We start from the raw sequence: 18190 nt of genomic DNA on the forward strand, positions 1-18190 counted from the left end.
TAGAGTAATCAATAAAACTGACTGCTGTCCTACCAGTGGGTAGGAATAAAATGTGCTGGTTGGATAGTCAAGACAACAGTTTTGTCATGATTTGAGAAATATGCTAGAAATGCATAACTAGAGAACTCAGAAACCTTGGCTGCTCTTAGTGTTGGGAAATATGTGCATCCATTCAATAAATTCTTTCTGAATACTTATTATGGCAGAGTACTAAGCCCTAAGAAATGTTTATAATGACATCTCACCCAGCTGAAAATCACTTATGCTGGAACCTCAAAAAATTTTCATTCTTAAAAACCATTTAAAAAAACAAAAGAAGAGGAAGGAAATCTTGTCCTTTTTAGGCCCTTGTTCTATCTTTTTGCGTCTTCTTCAATTTCCTTCATAAGTGTTCTGTAGCCTCCGGTGGGAGGGGCTTCGGTCCACTGCTTGATCCTTCACACAGGAGACCACACCACGCATGCTTTGTTCCTGGTTCTCCATCTCGTCGTATCTCTTGGGGAGGCATCTGCTCCCCAACGCTGTCCTGCAGTCTGCTTCACCTGGGTCGGTCTGCGTCTTTCTCCTTTCCCTCATGAAACCTCTCCCAGTCAACTGGCTCATTCCTGGCAACTTCTGCCTGCTCTGGGGAGTGCTGTAAATTTCAGGATGCCCTTCCAGTCCAGTCCAGGACTTCATAAAATAAGATAGTGTGAAAAGGAGGCCTCCGTCTCTATCCTGAAACACATCTCCGTTTTATTTTACTGAGGCTAACCCATGTGGTGGGGGGTGAAAAAAAAAAATCATAGAAGCTTGTGATCTCTTTACTCACCCAGGGCATAATTTCCTACTATTTTTTGATCTTCCCTCCAGATTATTTGGTCCCAGCCCAAGGGAATGGAGGTTCCATCCAATCCATTCCCTCCTGTCTTCTGATGAATCCTTATATCTTTGGGAGGCAAGAAAATTACCTCAGCATATGCTAAATCTGTCAAGGTTCTACCAGAGAAAAAGAAGCAATAGGATATATACTTTTTTATTTTTATATATTTCTCTCTCTTTCTATATATATATGTGTGTGTGTGTGTGTGTGTGTGTGTGTACACATATACATACACACATACATACATAAGGTGATTTTTATGTTCATATTATTTACATATATGCTCATATATATGTATGTGTATATGCATATACAAGTATAGATTGATAGATATAGAGTGATTTATTGGATTGGCTTACTCAGTTGTGGGCTTTGTCTGGTCAAGTCTAAAATTCACCAGGCTAGAAACTCTTGGGAAGGAACTGACACTGTGGTCCACAGGTGGAATTTCTTCTTCCTCAGAGAAACTCAATTTCTGCTCTTAACGTCTTCAACTGATTGGATGAGACCCACCCACATTATCAAGGATAATTTCCTTTACTTATAGTAATTGTGGATGTTAATTCCATTTACAAAATGCCTTCACAGTAATGCCTAGATTAGTACGGAATGAAAAACTGGGTACTACAGCCTAGCCAAGTTAACACATAAAACTAACCATCACATATGCATTCTCAATCTGTGGTTTATGTATAAATTTGATGTTCTAAATTCTCCACACTAATCAGCCTTTGGAAAGTAAAGAAAAAGAAGTGTCTCTCCTCAAAATTCTGGCTCTTTCAGGGGTACCTGTGTGGCTCAGTCAGTTGAGCACCCCAGTCTTGGTTTTGGCTAGGTCACGATCTCAGGGTCATGGGATCAAGCCCCAAGACCAGCTCCGCACTTAGCACTGAGTCTGCCTGAAATTATTTCTCTCCCTTTTCTTCTGTCCCTCTTGCCATGATCTCTTTCTCTCGCAAATAAGTAAATAAATGTTAAAAAAAAAAAAAATAGTTGCCTCTTGCAGTGGAAATCCAGGCTTTCAATAATAATGTTTCATCTAAAACTTTATAAGTTAATTCCAGTAGGAATGTATTTCTTAGTTCTCAGCAATGAATATCACTGAAATAAGTGAAGAGCCCATGCAACAAAAAAATTTCAGGAAAGGAAGAAACCTCAACTATTTTTTTCAAACTTTATCCCACCAAGCTCTAAGACCCCACAAATAAACTAAGACTCTCTTTTCTTTCTCCAAATTTTTATTTAAATTCTACTTAGTTAACATATAGTGAAATATTAGTTTCAGGTATAGAATTTAGAGATTCATCACTTACATACATTGCCCGGTGCTCATCATAACAAGCCCTCCTGAGTTTCCATCACCCATTTGGCGCATCCTTTTCCAAGGCCCCCCACCTTTCCTTGGCAACCATTAGTTTGTTCTCTACAGTTAGGAGTCTGTTTCTTGGTTTGCCTCTCTTTTTTTTCCCCTGCATACATTTTTTTCTGTTTCTTAAATTCTACATGAGTGAAATCATATGGTATTTTTCTTTCTCTGACTTATTTTGCTGAACATAATAATACTCCCTAGCTCCATCCACATTGTTGTAAATGGCAAGATTTCACTCTTTTATATGGCTGAGTAATAGTCCATTGTGTATATATACCACTTCTTCTTTATCCATTCATCAGTCGATTGACATTTGGGCTCTTTCCATAATTTGGCTATTGTTGATAATGCTTCTATAAACATCAGGGTGCATGTACCTCTTTGAATCAATATTTTTGTATCCTTTGGGTAAATACCTATTGGTGCAATTGCTAGATCGTAGGTTACTTCTGTTTTTAACTTTTTGAGGAAACTTCATACTGTTTTCCAGAGTGGCTGCAGCAGTTTGCATTCCCACCAGCAGTGCAAGAAGTTTCCCCTTTCTCTGCATGCTCACCAACACCCATCATTTCCTGTGTTGCTAATTTTAGCTGTTCTGACAGGTGTGAGGTGATATCTCATTGTAGTTTTGAGTTGTATTTCCCTAATAATTAGTGATGTTCGGCATCTTTTCATGTGTCTGCTGGCCATCTTAATGTCCTCTTTGGTAAAATGTCTATTCATGTCTTCTGCCGTTTTTTAATTGGATTATTTGGTTTTTGGGTGTTGAGTTTGAGAAGTTCTTTATATATTTTGGATATTAAACCTTTATCAGATATGTCATTTGCATAACATTCTCCCATTCTATAGGTCACCATTACATTTTGTTGATATTTTTTCTTTTGCTATGCTGAAGTCTGTCCATCTCCAGTTAATTCAATTCACCACATATTATTCAGTTCCAATGGTTCACATTTGCTTTTGTTTCTCTTGCCTCAGGAGACATAACTAGTAAGAAGTTGCTATGTAAACCAAAATTTTTGAAAATAAAATGAAATTTATTGGAAAGATATTAAAGACATGAGCTTAATAAAAATATAATATATTTTGCTTAGTTTTTCTAGGTTCTTTTATCTTGGTTTTTATGAAAAGTTATTTTTTTAATTTTTTATTTTTTATTTTTTATAAACATATAATATATTTTTATCCCCAGGGGTACAGATCTGTGAATCGCCAGGTTTACACACTTCACAGCACTTACCATAGCACATACCCTTCCCAATGTCCATAACCCGACCCCCTTCTTCCAACACCCCTCCCCCCAGCAACCCTCAGTTTGTTTTGTGAAATTAAGAGTCACTTATGGTTTGTCTCCCTCCCAATCCCATCTTGTTTCATTTATTCTTCTAATACCTATGGGAAGTTATTTTTAACGGTATGTTCTTAGGTTCTCCTAGGCTAATGATACAGAGAGGGTGTGAGTGAAATAGAGCATGAACTATTAAACTGGTAAGAATGAGTAGATAATGCTAATGAAAATTCTGTCCATCTCCAGTTAATTCAATTCACCACATATTATTCAGGTCTCATTCATTTATTCATTCATTCATTCATTCAAAGTATTGGTTGCCATCTTATACTACCATGCTCAGCACAAGAAATATGACCATGATTTGAAACAAGTCTCCCCGCTCCCAGAATGCTAACAGAAGAGACATACATGGACAAGGATTACAATATAGTGCAACAGGAGGCTGTTGAAATGGGATAGTAACAAGATGCTGAGAAAACAGAGAAATATATAATCCAGCCTGGAGAACAAATAGAAGCTTTCAGAGGAAGGTGATATGTGAATCCTAAAGAAAATATAGGATATTGGCATGTAAATAAGGAAAACACACTGCCTACTTTTTTAAAGATTTTATTTATTTATTTGACAGAGAGAGAAACAGCAAGAGAGGGAACACAAGCAAAGGGAGTGGGAGAAGGAGAAGCAGGTTTCTCACTGGGCAGGGAGCCTAGTGTGAGTCTCAATCCCAGTACTCTGGGATCATGACCTGAGCTGAAGGCAGACACTTAACGACTGAGCTACTGGCGCTCCAACACACTGCCTATTTACTGCCATTTTCTTGGTAGGAAACAGCAATGTGCATGACACATTTGGGGACTGCAAACAGTCTGTCCTTGGGTCAGTTTTGTGTGAGGCCTTAAGTCAGACTGGAATCAGGATAGGCAGCGATAAATCATAATTCTTTGTTGTTGTCGTCGGAAGAATGGTGTGTTTGTTTTAGTTGGGAAAACGGTATTTTATTTTTTATTCAAGTATGATTAACATTATATGTTTATTACTGTCAGGTGTTCAAAATAATGATTCAACAATTCTATATATTACTCAGTGCTCATCATGACAAGTGTAATCTTTTTTTTTTTTTTTTTAAGAGAGAGAGCACACATTCATGGCAGGGTGGCGGGGGGAGAGTGGGAAGAAGGAGCAGAAGAAGAGGGAGAAAGAGAATCCCAAGCAGGGTCCACACCCAGCACAGAGCCTAGGCGCAGGGTGCAATCTCACGACCAAGAGATCATGACCTGAGCCGAAATCAAGAGTCAGACACTAAACTGACTGAGCCACCCAGGCGCCCCACAAAATTGTTTTCTTAATCCCTGCCACCTAGAGAAAGGTGTAATTCTTGGGAAACAAAATTTAATTGATCTGGAGCAGTGTAAGTTATGAGAAAGTCATAATAAAATTTTAAAATGAGAAACTGGGCAGGGGCTCCTGGGTGGCTTAGTTGGTTAGGTGATTGCCTTCAGCTCAGGTCATGATCCTGAAGTCCCCAGATTGAGTTCAGCATCCGGCTCCCAGATCTGCAGGGAGTCTTCTTCTCCCGCTGACCTTCTCCCCTCTCATACTCTCTCTCTCTCTCAAATAAATAAAATAAAAAAATCTTTAAAAATAAAATAAAATAAAATGAGAAACTGGGCAGAGGCAATATCTTTGAGAGCTGTTGAGCACCTGGATTTTGTCAGGACAAATTATTTGGGGGGGGAGGGCTATTTTTTTCAACTTTATTGAGGTATAGATTAAAATTTTTTTCAAGAATTTTTTTCTGTGTATACACAATGCACATATTTCAAACTCTCAAATTTGAGGTCCAAAATGTCCTTTTAAATAATACCTTCTTTTAAACATCTGTTTCATTATTCATAGATTCATGGAACTAGTTCAAGAGGCCTGAAAATGTTTTGTGGCTGATTTTCTTTTTACTTTTGGCAGAATATACTTAAGTCATCTATCCAGTTTTTCGGAACCTTCAGAGACTGTCTTAGTAACCCAATCCATTGTTTAATAATCCTTGTAGTTAAGAAATTATTCCTTCTAACTACTATGAAAGTCCTTCCAGGCATTAGTGAACATAATAAGGTGCAGCCACTTTCCCAATTGTCAAAACAACATCAATCCAAAGATAAAACAGCTGCACTGGTCCCTCTGGCAATGTCCATCTACTTCTAAAATCTCTTAAAATCAACTGGAAAGTCTCCACTAGAAGACGAACAGCCACTGAGTATTAATCAAGTAATCGATTGCCTGTTCTGCAAGTGAGCTCATGTATTAGTAGTCTGCAAGCATGGAGTGCTTTCCCATTGATTTTTCAACAATGCTGAGTCCTGGGTTTCTCAACCTGGGCACTACTGACATTAGGACAGATAAATCTTTGTTTGGGGGAGACTTCCTGTGCATTGTGAGATATTTACCAGCATCCCTGGACTTTATTAGATGCCAACAGCAGCCTCCCCCAAGTCATGATGATAAAAAATAAAAATTTGATCCATTTGATCCCTAGCGTACAGTAAACAAATCATTCTTGATTGAGAACCACTGACCCCATGCTACCTTGTTTCAAAAGGTCTAAAGAGAGCTAACTACTATTACAAATGAGATGTTTGATCTATGGCTAAGAAACCAAATTTTCACACATTTGAATGGACTGTGAATAACTTCAGAATATTTTTATTATTAAAGGAGTACTCTATGGGGCGCCTGGGTGGCTCAGTGGGTTAAAGCCTCTGCCTTCTGCTCAGGTCATGATCCTAGGGTCCTGGAATCAAGCCCTGCATCAAGCTATCCGCTCCGCAGGGAGCCTGCTTCCCCCTCTCTCTCTGCCTGCCTCTCTGCCTACTTGTGATCTCTATCTGTCAAATAAATAAATAAAATATTTTAAAAATATATATTTAAAAAAGTTCTCATTTTAAAAAAACACATCCAAATTTTCTTGAAGATGTAAACTGCAAAGTAAAATCTCCTGTTTATCATGCAATTATTGGTCCCATTTCCCAAAGATGACCACTGTTGATAGTTTGCTGTGAATACATCAGCATTTAATAAACACAAATATTATATAGCCTTTATTTTATATAAATAAGATCAAACTATACAGACTATTGTTCAACATACACATGTGAATATATAGTTCTAAAATTGCCCCATGTATTTAACAATCCTCTGCTATGACTTATATTTGTGTTTTGTCTTCAAATATCTTAAATAGTTGTTGGCAGTCATCATTTAAGATAGAAATTATTTTTTAAAATAAATGGACTTGGGGCATCTGGGTGGCTCTGTTGGCTAAGCACCTGCTTTCAGCTCAGGTCATGATCTCAGGGTCCAAAATAGCAGCATGAAATCACAGGCAGGTATGTCTAGTTAAAACATCTTCAAACAGTAACTGTGGCTCAAGGCTGACAATTCATCAAAGAATTTTTCTGAAACCCTTGATTTTTATTTTTTTAAGCAAGCTATATATCCAATGTGGGGCTCGAACCCATGAACCCTAGATCAAAATTCTCATGCTCTACCAAATGATCCAACCAGGTGTCCCTGAAACCCTTGGATTTTAAATTTTTTTCTTAAGAAATTAATAGAATATCATAAGTCAGTATCAACACAGATTAACCTTATTTTATATATACTTGAAGTCTCTGAAGTGTGTGGTGTTCTACCAGTGACATTCCGTGGTTTACAAATCCTTTGACTTCATTTAAATCAATATGTTGAAAAAATATTGATAATTTTAAAATGACTTCACATGTGAGAAAACTATTTACAACATAGCTCATTATTACATAGATTTAACTATTTTCTCCTTCAAATTATATGCTCTGAAACAACTAAGTACAGTCAAAACCTAAGTACAGTCAAATTTCTTCTCTATAAAAAAAGTCACTTGTCATTATTAAAATGTTCTGCTGCACTTACAAAGAAAATACACACCTTTATTCTTTTCATGTCTTGATGACAGATTACAAATACTTTTTTTTAAAAAAGTAAATGTTATTGACAGTTCAAACTATTCTGTTCTTATTTCTCATAATTGACAGTATTCTAGAAAGTTCCAAGCATGTACAAACTTGATAAGAATAATAAGCAACAGAATTATATTTGGAGTCTCCAATAATCTTTAAAGTTTATATAAATCAGAGGTTTTAAAGTGGTATAGTTAACTTATATCCACAGAAAACCCACATATGGATGTTTATAGCAACTTCATTCATAATTGTCAAAATTTGGAAGCAATCAAGACGTCCTTCCGTGGGTACATTCAGACAAAGGAATATTATTCAGTACTAAAGAGACATAGAGGACCTTAAATGCAAATTACTAAAGTCATAGAAGTCATAGGAAGACATTAAAAAGTCATAATAGAGGACCCTTAAGTGCATGTTACTAAGTGAAAAAAGCCCATACGGAAAGGGCAGGAAACTCGTTTCATTCAATGAGGTTTGCGCAAAATCTTGCACAGAGCCTCACACGTAGGAATTATCTAATCCGTGAGTGAGCAGGCTCATGTACTTTCCTGATGTTCTCTATGACTTCTTCCTCTAGTATCAAACCAATCTTGATTCTGGGTAAGAACTTAATAAATTCCTAATTTTTTAAATGACTGGCTGGGGGATTTTTGAAAAAGAAGAAGGGAATTGAATAAACCTGTAAAATATGGCAGACATTTCATGGAAAAAGGATTGAGGTGGGCGAAGGAAGAAGAGGAGGGTGGGGCTGGGGGTGGACATTCCACTTGGGAAACAGCGTGAGAAATGAGAAAAGGCAAAGAAAGGAGAATCCTGGCATCTTCTGCGGACATGGGAAAGAACGTCCCAATAGCATGGAGGTTCTTGGAAAATAGTTGGGGTCAGGCTAGTCAGCAATGTGGGGCTCCCCCATAGAGGGCTGTACCTGCCAGAATGAGACGACAAGTTTTAGGATACCGGAGGAAACCGCTCTTTTACATGTTTTTGTATTAACCTTCTCTCCTCGTTCCTCGTCAGTGGTTCCCGGGAGTGGGCAGGATGTCAAGTGCTCCCTCGGCTATTTCCCCTGTGGGAATATCACCAAGTGCCTGCCTCAGCTGCTTCATTGCAACGGTGTGGACGACTGTGGCAACCAGGCGGATGAGGACAACTGCGGTGAGTGAAGCGCCCATTGTCACCACAGGACCCTGGGCTGAAGCACTGAAGGTGAAGTCGCTGAGACATCTCCTAAGGAGGAAAGAGAAGGGGAAAGAGAAAACTAAATCGAATTACAAAATAGGTGTCACTTAATGAAATCTTCCCTTTCTTTTATTAGCTTAAAATATCCATTCTTTTCCATGTAGTAGTCTCACAGCCAGAATTTCAGGAAAGTGGTGAGTGTGCACAATGGTTAGGGTCTTTAACCTGCAAACTGGTCCAGTTAGCGTCTTCCCGGCAGAAGCGTGTAGAAACTGAGAATACGGGCTCTGGAGCCAGACTTCCGGGCTTGAACCCGGGTACAACAAGAACCAATGATACGATACAGTCTTGAGAATGTTTTTTAGCCTCTGTTTGCCTCTGTTTCCTCGTGTTAGAAAAGGGTTTGGAAACTGATCCTACACCAAGAGAATCTGGGAAGATTATATAGGAGAGATTGGAAGAAAGCAGGCATACAGCAGGTGCTAATTAAGTATTCACAGCTATTGCCCTTTGTTATCTTTTGTTTACCACGGTTCTGAAGGACAAACGAGACCTCCTCGAAAAGAACAAACCATAAGTCCAGTTTGCTTATTATTTAACCAACAATCATATTTATAATCTCATAAGACCAAAAAGTAGGGCTTCTGGCCTGCTAGAATATCTGGAAAACTTGGCTTTCGGTAAGAATTTTGTTCAAATTTCTGAACCCTCAAAAACACAAATTAATAAAAGAACTTCGGTTGGCTGGATTTGATTCACCAGGAAAATGAACTTTGGTTAATAATGTAAAATAATGAGATTTCTCACTCATGGAGAAATAAGGTGCTGTTTTCGGAGGATAAAGACATGCATAATAATTTTAAGTGCTGCATAAATAATACACTGAAGAGGACTTGATGTTTTCACTCCCACAAGTAGTAGACACTTTTTAAGGCACCACTTTGAAGGACTTAAACTTCTCACTTTGGAACATTGTCTCTAGGTAGTGGAGGTTAACTTAAAACACACTTTCTGAACTGGTGAGCTTAAGCTAAAATTGCCCTTGATTTCGGTGACTATACATATGTTTTCTTTTTTGAAAATATATTTTTAAACACATAAATATAAAATATATATAAATATATATTATATATAAGAATATTAATATAAAATATATATAGTATATATTTTAATATATAATATAAAATACATATCCTATCTTGTTAAAATACGTGAATACTGAAAAATTTTAAGAAAAATAAAAAAGAAATGTTCTGCCCATTGCCAGACACTTTCCTCTCAAGCTTGGAGCAGTTCAGATAGAGAGAGTGGATTAAGAGCTTGCCACCAATGGAAATGTTGGTAGGAAGCAGGAAAGAACTTGGAGGGACAGCAAATTCACCACCAAAAGTAGTTTCTCAGTGAAATAAAGCTTGGGAGCTCTTGCTTTAGTGTCAAATTTAAAGAAACCAAGTAACAAAAGTAACAATCCTCAGAGTAATAATACTTAGTTACTCAAGTTTTTCAAGATTTACCATACAGCAAATTCAGATCTAGGCACTATGACACTGGAGTGTGGAGATCAGGTTCAGGAAATCTAGGTTTCATTTCTCCATACGAAGAGTGTGAAAAGGGCTGTTTTCGTCTCTGTAAAATGAGAATGACAAAAGTATCTGTGTCCACCCAGTCTTGGAAAGATTCAGTGAGATCTTGTCTATGGGATGCTCAGCCCAGTCCTTGACACATAATCAGCATTCAGTAAATGTTAAGTTGTGTATCAGCGAGCTGTTATTACATACTTAGTGACATTTAGCTGGCCCTTCTGTGGGTCAACAACCCAAGCTGCGCGCAGAGGCGATTAGCCCCGCAGTTCTCAGCTCAGTTGGATTTTCTATTGCATCTGCGGTTATCTGTGGATCAGCTTTGTTGTCATTCCTGGGACCTCGGCTGAGATAACCAAAGTGACTCAGCTCCAGAGTAGTTCTCCCGCAGGCTAAGCCAAGCTTGTTCTCGCGATAGAGATATGGCACCCAGCAGTGAACTGGAAGCATACAAGCACTCTCGACACCTAGTTTCGAAAATGGCACACTCGCCCCCACGTCCATGCCAAAGCCAGTCACAAGGTCAGCCGCGTTTCAAGGGGTGAAATGGACGCCTCCCCCTGCTGAGAAGAGCTGCAAAGTCACGCTGTCAAGGTCTTGGGCAGAAGGAGGGCAGCAACTTCTGCAAATTCTACTACACGTGTTATTATCATTCCCCCCCACCCCCACACCTCAAGCACTGGTACTAACTCTCAGCGACTCAGAAGCCCCACCTGATGACTTTAGGAAGTCCTGTTAGTTAAACAATTTAAGTATTTCTAGGAATAACCATGGTTTGTCTACTTACTTATTAAAACAGCAGCTCATATTTGAAGGAATGATATTTGCTTTTGTAGTTTTATGTTTATATAAGTGGATGTGTGTGTGTGCATGTGTGGGTGGGGGGTGTGCATACCTCCTATTGATTATGGGATAGTCAGGAGGTGGATGAGATTTCCCACATCTCCTGAAAATGTAATTATAGTTTATTTGCATGGGGGGGGTGTTAACTGTGTAGATTTGTATATTTGCATCTCAATTATGTTAGTTATCCTGATTAATTATCCTGGTGAATTTTTAATAGAGAGAATATAACAGGGAAAATATTAAGGCCTATTTCTTTATACATAGAATTTGAATTCTGATGACAAGATTGGGCTTAACACTTACGAAAACAATATAAATCAGAGCAAAAATCTGGTTGGAGACGTATCTATGCATCATGATTTCTTCTTTTTCCACTTCTTTGAATTTTTCTTCCTCCCAGTGTTTTTTCAACTCTCTGAGGATGTGAGGGCCATGCTCTCTCCTTCCATCTCATCATTGCCATGTCTCCCCACTTCTATTCTGCCCCTGGAACTGTCTCCATCCCTTTTTTCACTCTCTCTCAACTTCCCTTTCTATTTCATGTTCCTCTTTTCCTCTATTCTTTTCTATCTCAAACCAAGTCATCACAATATTCATAAATTAGGCTTTAATTATCATTTAGCTCACTTCATTGAGTTTATTAACTGGTTGTTAAAAAGATGTTAATATCTCGGGGCGCCTGGGTGGCTCAGTGGATTAAGCCGCTGCCTTCAGCTCAGGTCATGATCTCACGGTCCTGGGATTGAGTCCCGCATCGGGCTCTCTGCTCAGCAGGGAGCCTGCTTCCCTCTCTCTCTCTGCCTGCCTCTCCATCTACTTGTGATTTCTCTCTGTCAAATAAATACATAAAATCTTTAAAAAAAAAAAAAAAAAGATTTTAATATCTTTACCTCCAAAATATAAACCCCAAGCAGATGATTTATTCTTTTTTTAAGATTTTATTTATTTATTTGATGCAGAGAGAGAGAGCAAGTAGGGGAAGGCAGGGGAGAAGCAGGCTCCCCACTGAGCAGAGAGTCTGATATGGGACTTGATCCCAGGACCCTAGGATCATAACTTGAGCTGAAGGCAGCTGCTTAATCAACTGAGCCACCCAGATGTTCTGCTTTTAATTTCTATATAGTACTCAATAGTTACCTGCTATCCGTACTGCACCTTTGGGCTTTGTATCCCAGGATAGTGGCTTAGATTTTATGGTCAGTAGACTCTGACGTTCAAGAAAATCTTCAGAGGGTTCTTTGAATTCCCTGGAAACTATAAAATGCTGTATGTTTGTGCACATATAGATTTTCAATGAAAACAGTGTCCATAACATCAGCTTTGCAAAAGGTTTTAGTTTTTAAAAAGCAAAAAAGATTCCTAATCCCTGCCATTGACTAAAACAGATTCTCCCCAAAAACTAATCCTGAGTTGGATTCAATTTCCCCCAATTAGCACTCCAAATTCACTCATCTAAAATTATTGTATTGTCAGTAGTTTACAAAAATAATCTCAACAACAATAACGAATATTCTTTACCTTCTTTGATTTCTCTTTAAATAGAAATAGAAGGGCACCTGGGTGGCTCAGTGGGTTAGAGCCCCTGCCTTTGGCTCAGGTCATGATCCCAGGGTCCTGGTATCGAGCCCCGCATCAGGCTCTCTGCTCCTCTGCTTTCCCATCTCTCACTGCCTGCCTTTCTGCCTACTTGTGATTTCTGTCTGTCAAATAAATAAATAAAATCTTTTTAAAAATAAATAAAAAGTAAAAAAATAAATAGAAACATAATTGCTAGAAGATTCTCAACCAGGCATCAGAAATTTCATGCTCAGATCCTAGAAGTGCCTCTTTCTATCTGTTGTTACCTGGGCATATCTTTTTTTGGCTCCATCCCATTTTCTTTATTTGTGAAATCAGAATAATGTAAATTTGTTGTCAAAAGTATATATATATATATATATATATATATATATATATATATGCAATTCATTTACTTTATTTATATATGTGTGTGTGTGCAGTTCAGATTATTGATCTCTATATTCAGTAGTTACTCTGGAGTTCACATCTTTTTAATTCAATCCCAGGAATTGTTTATATTTGATTAGACTTCAAAACAGGGAAATACTGGTCTGTGTGTATGAAGGGAAGTGTGAAGCAAGTTAAGTCAAAATAGTATAAACAATCTGTTCTGAAAGTTTTGCTAATTTGTTGTCTTAAGGACCTCTGACATGACCAGGGAATTCATTCATAAAAATAAAATATTCAGGTCACAGATGAAATAAGTCAAGTTCTAGCTATAGGTGTATATAAAGACCTTAATCTTGGCATATGAAAATGAACAGCATTTTGTTTAATCAAAAATACTAATTACCAAAAATACAAGTGACATTTGAAAAGAAATTAATATTAAAATTTTTTTATTAGCCCAAAAAGAATGTGCTATTTTAAAACCTCCTTTATTCACCATTGGCAACATTTGAAAACCCTTAAGTCCAGTTTTGGAAATACGGGTGAAATCATAATCTCTTCTTATGGAAACATATCTATGTAACAAATGCTATGTTAAACTATTCCCGATATTATTTCAGAAATATATCTCTCTGGAAATTCATCTAGACCAGCAGATCTCCCAGTGTTGTTCTGGACCAAACCCCTCAGCATTAGCCATGAAGTTGTTAGGAATGTAAGTTCTCAGACCCCAGCGCAGCCTGATTGAATCAGAAACTCTGCCAGTGGCTCAACAATGTTTCTGCAAGTTCTTCAAGTCATTCCGATGCACACTAACCACATTTTGAGAACTACTGGCCTCCGCCCAAGTGAGCAGAAAATAAGAATGCATGTGAAATAGTAGCATCAGTAGAAATAAACTAGAATCAAGGTTTCCATACACTATGCCAGCGTGCTCACTTGCTAACAAACAAAAATCATTATTACCAAATGTGTTCATTTCCATAAGAAACTCTAACACTGTTTTTTGTTGCAGTCATCTAGAAATACCAAAAAAAGGGGCACCTGGGTGGCTCAATGGGTTAAGCCTCTGCCTTCGGCCCAGGTCATGATCTCAGGGTTTTGGGATAGAGCACCGCATCAGGCTCTCTGCTCAGGGGAGAACCTGTTTCCCCCCTCTCTCCACCTGATGCTCTGCCTGCTTGTGATCTCTCTCTCTCTCTCTCTGTCAAATAAATAAATAAAATATTTTAAAAAAAAATTGAACTCTGGTCAAAACCTCAACAATGGTCAGCTGACACATTGTTGCTGTCCATGAGTGAGTAGGCTGAAACATCCCACGAAAGGTAACAAAATTTTACCACCACCTTTAGGACTCTGGTGATAAAAATGATGAAATGCAGTTATTTCTTTTGCATCTTATTACTGAATTCCTTTCACCAGCCATGGGTTTTTTATTTTTCTTCTCATTTTATAGTATTTGTATTCCCCTGGCTGTTAGTTTTTAAGATATTCATGCTTATATTCTGTTTAATGCTAATTAAATCAAGTCAGAAAGTTGGTTTTCAGAATATGTAAAACTCGTGCATATTTGAATAAACAGCATTAAGTATATTTATGATCACATAAAATACAGTATCTTAACATATAAGTAAAAGAAAAATCCACAGCTAAAATTATTTTCAGGGGGATTATTTACGACTTAACAGTATATTGCCAAATAAAAAATCTTCTTGTAATGGAAGGGGGTGACTTTTCCTTAATTAGATATTTTAAAATATATCCAAAAATATGCCTCTAAACTACTTAACATTGACACCAACGATAATTATTAAAGAGGAAAAGTAAGTCCAATCAAAATAGTAGTAATAAAATTTAGCAGTTACCAAAAAAAAAAGAAAGCACCACTAAATAAATTTAACTGATTCCCCATATATTGAGCTGGAATATGAACTAAATATATTTAGGAAAAAAAATAGAACATTTGTATTATCACAGGCATTTTAAAGAAGCACTCTGATTTGACTATTGAATTCCCAGTTTTCTTTTAAAAAATAATTTCTTGATAATGGAATAACTTACTAAATACAAAAATAAAATTAAATGTCTCAGTATAAAAAGTATAACACATCTACTCAGTGAACATTTTTCATGGACACAGTGTGAACAAAAGCAATAGATTTAAAATTTTCCATTGGATTCACAAAAATCCCTTTCTTTCTAAAATATTTGGGCAATACAAAAGTTTTTTAATATTTTATTTTTATTTATAACAGAGAGAGATAGCAAGGGAAAAAACACAAGCACAGGGGTGCTAGAGAGGGAAAAGCAGGCTCCCCACCAAGCAGGGAGCCCTATGTGGAAACAGATCCCAGGACCCCGGGATCATGACCTGAGCCAAAGGCAGCTGCTTAATAACCAAGCCAACCAAGCGCCAGCAACCCCCCCCTTTTCATCTGTCTCTTGTTTAATATATCTTTCAAGGAAATATTTACTATTTTTTAGAGCTCCTGGACACAGGGAACAAAACATTTGTCATATATTTATAAAAATCAATTGCACCATTTTTATAATAACTTTGAGCCTGATTGATAAACTTCAACATGGAAATGAATAATTTTTTCCCTGAGTTATACCATTTGATATAATTCTCATACAATTTTCATATGCTTTTGTGTTGTATCACTAAACCATTTTTCTTCTTAGAACCGTCACAGATGCAATCAAACAGGCTAGAGAACAAAAAAAAATAAAAAATAAAAGTCTTAAAGAATCATTAGAGCAGTATTTGTTGCAAGAATAACAAACCAAAAAAAGGGGGACCTTTCACTTTTTCAGCTAAAACTCTCAGATACTTGGGAGAATACATCTGGGTAAACACTGAAGGAACTGGATTACAAAAAGGTGAGGACCCTCACTGAGAAATCATTTATGTCCATTTTAAGTGGAGTGCTAACTCAGTAGTAAAAATTAAATATTAAAGTAGAATAAAATTCTCAGATACTATAGCATTTGTTCACTACCTCTACATTCTTATTTAAAAAGCACTCTGCATTTCCAGATTAGAAAGTGGCTTGCCTTCCTTCTTTTGTATTATAAGCAGATGGTCATACAAAGAGGACTCCCCACTGAAGTTATGTCCACCCACCTCATCCCCCTGTCGGGGCCCCGTTGAATTACTCTACCATAAAGACCCGAGGTCTGATGTCGCCCCTCTGTAGACTCCTTCTTTGACCATTCCTCACTTTAGCAGAGGACAAGGATGTCTACAGGAAAAATGGTGAAGACGTTTGCTATTCTGTTTCCATGTTAGTATTTCTATAATCCACAGGGGAAATAGAAATCTCTTCTAATACATTTTGAGTGTTATAGTAGGCTAGTAACTACTAAAAATTTATGTCCACCTACAACCTCAGAATGTGACCCTATTAGGAAATAAGGTCTTTGCAGACATAAGGAAGATAAAGAGTTTCTGGTTTCCCCCAGCTTCTGCTGCCTAGGGAAAAGTAAGGGCAAGAAGACCCTTCCATTCTCTCCCTCTCTGGCCCAGGTATCCTATGCAGATGAGGAACAGCAAATCCCACCCTTCTTTTTTTGTTTTTCCAAATCTCAACCCTCAAATATAGGCCTTTGAAAATTGAATGCTTAGAATTTGACTCCTTTCGTTATCTGAAAACTTCTGCTTGCCCTTTCCCCAAGGTAATGAAAGTGGAAAATTTTAGCTGCCTGCCGTAGGAAAAAGGACAGAGAATGCAAAAAATTCAAGGGAAGGAAAACTTTGTTAATACCCTAAAATATTTTCCTGTCACTGGCTTGGTGCTTCCTAACCTATGAGAATTAGATATACAGTAATTTATTTATGAGTGTGATGGTGATGACATATATTTTTAAAACTTTAAAAATATTTTAAGAATGTTTAAAGTGTATTCAAGGACTCCTTTAATTTTTAATTGGGCCTGAATTGAAAATTCTGGAACATCAAATATTCCTTCATTTCCTAAATACAGGTCTTCATCCAGTTGTCAAAATGATGGCAATGCCAAGCATGTAGAACTTAGCTCATTTTAGAATATTCCATTTAAAGTTGGTGGCTAACCTTTTTTAAGGTTAAAAACGCAAGAGAAAAAATGACATGGGTCATGAGTATGTGTTAATACATAACCATGCATTGTATGTTCAAGAATACCTGGTTTTCGGGGCACCTGGGTGGCTCAGTGGGTTAAGCCGCTGCCTTTGGCTCAGGTCATGATCTCGGGGTCCTGTGATCGAGTCCCACGTTGGGCTCTCTACTCAGCCGGGAGCCTGCTTCCTTCTCTCTCTCTCTCTCTCTCTCTGCCTGCCGCTCTGCCTACTTGTGATCTCTCTGTCAAGTGGATGAATAAAATCTTTAAAAAAAAAAAAAAAGAATACCTGTTTTTCTATTTCTCATTCTCAAAATAACATTGGAAATACCTAAGTAGCTGAACGTTTGACTTTTCCATACAGACAAACCTCAGTTTATTTTTTTAAGCTTTTATTTAAATTCTAGTTAGTTAGCATACAGTGTGCTATTAGTTTCAGGTATACAACACCTGCGATTCAACACTTCCATACAATACCCGGTGCCCATCACAGCAAGTGCCCTCCTGAATCCCCATCACCTATTTCACCCATCCCCACCCCCTGCTCTGGGAACCATCAATTTGTTCTCTAGAGTCAAGAGTCTGTTTCTTGGTTTGCCCCCTCTCTCTCTTTTTTCTTTTTCCCCTTTGCTCAACAAACCTCATTTTTTTTTAAGATTTTATTTATTTGTCAGAGAAAGAGAACAGAAAGGGCACAAGCAAGGGGAGTGGCAGGCAAAAGAGGAAGCAGGCTCCCTGCTGAGCAAGAAGCCCAACGCAGGACTTGATCCCAGGTCCTGGAATGATGACCTGAGCTGAAGGCAGACACTAAACTGATTGAGCCACCCAGGCGTCCTGACAAACCTCAATTTAACCTCAAGTTTGTTTATCCAACAATGCTTAGCACTGTTTGGGTTAGCTTCATCAAGACTTCCATCTTAGGACACTTCCTAGTAGATAGGCCACAAAGGACAGTTTCTTCAGTGGCATTAATTTCCTTTAAAATGGGCCCAGGATAACGTCACACCCCTTAATTTCTTCA

At 37.7% G+C, this 18190-nt stretch overlaps 1 protein-coding gene across 3 annotated transcripts in view; it reads left to right on the plus strand.

Moving 5' to 3' along the window:
* Nucleotides 1-18190, plus strand: part of RXFP1 (relaxin family peptide receptor 1) — a 101018-nt gene that overhangs the window by 23183 nt on the left and 59645 nt on the right. For 2 of the 3 annotated variants that reach the window (XM_059174087.1, XM_059174097.1), the window contains exon 2: nucleotides 8532-8669. In XM_059174087.1, coding sequence (XP_059030070.1) covers nucleotides 8532-8669 — 138 coding nt within the window. Of the gene's footprint in view, nucleotides 1-8531; nucleotides 8670-18190 lie in introns of those variants that run through there. The other variant, XM_059174102.1, reaches the window with a different exon arrangement.

This window comes from Mustela lutreola, chromosome 1 (assembly GCF_030435805.1).
Source record: "Mustela lutreola isolate mMusLut2 chromosome 1, mMusLut2.pri, whole genome shotgun sequence".
Classification (NCBI taxonomy): domain Eukaryota; kingdom Metazoa; phylum Chordata; class Mammalia; order Carnivora; family Mustelidae; genus Mustela; species Mustela lutreola.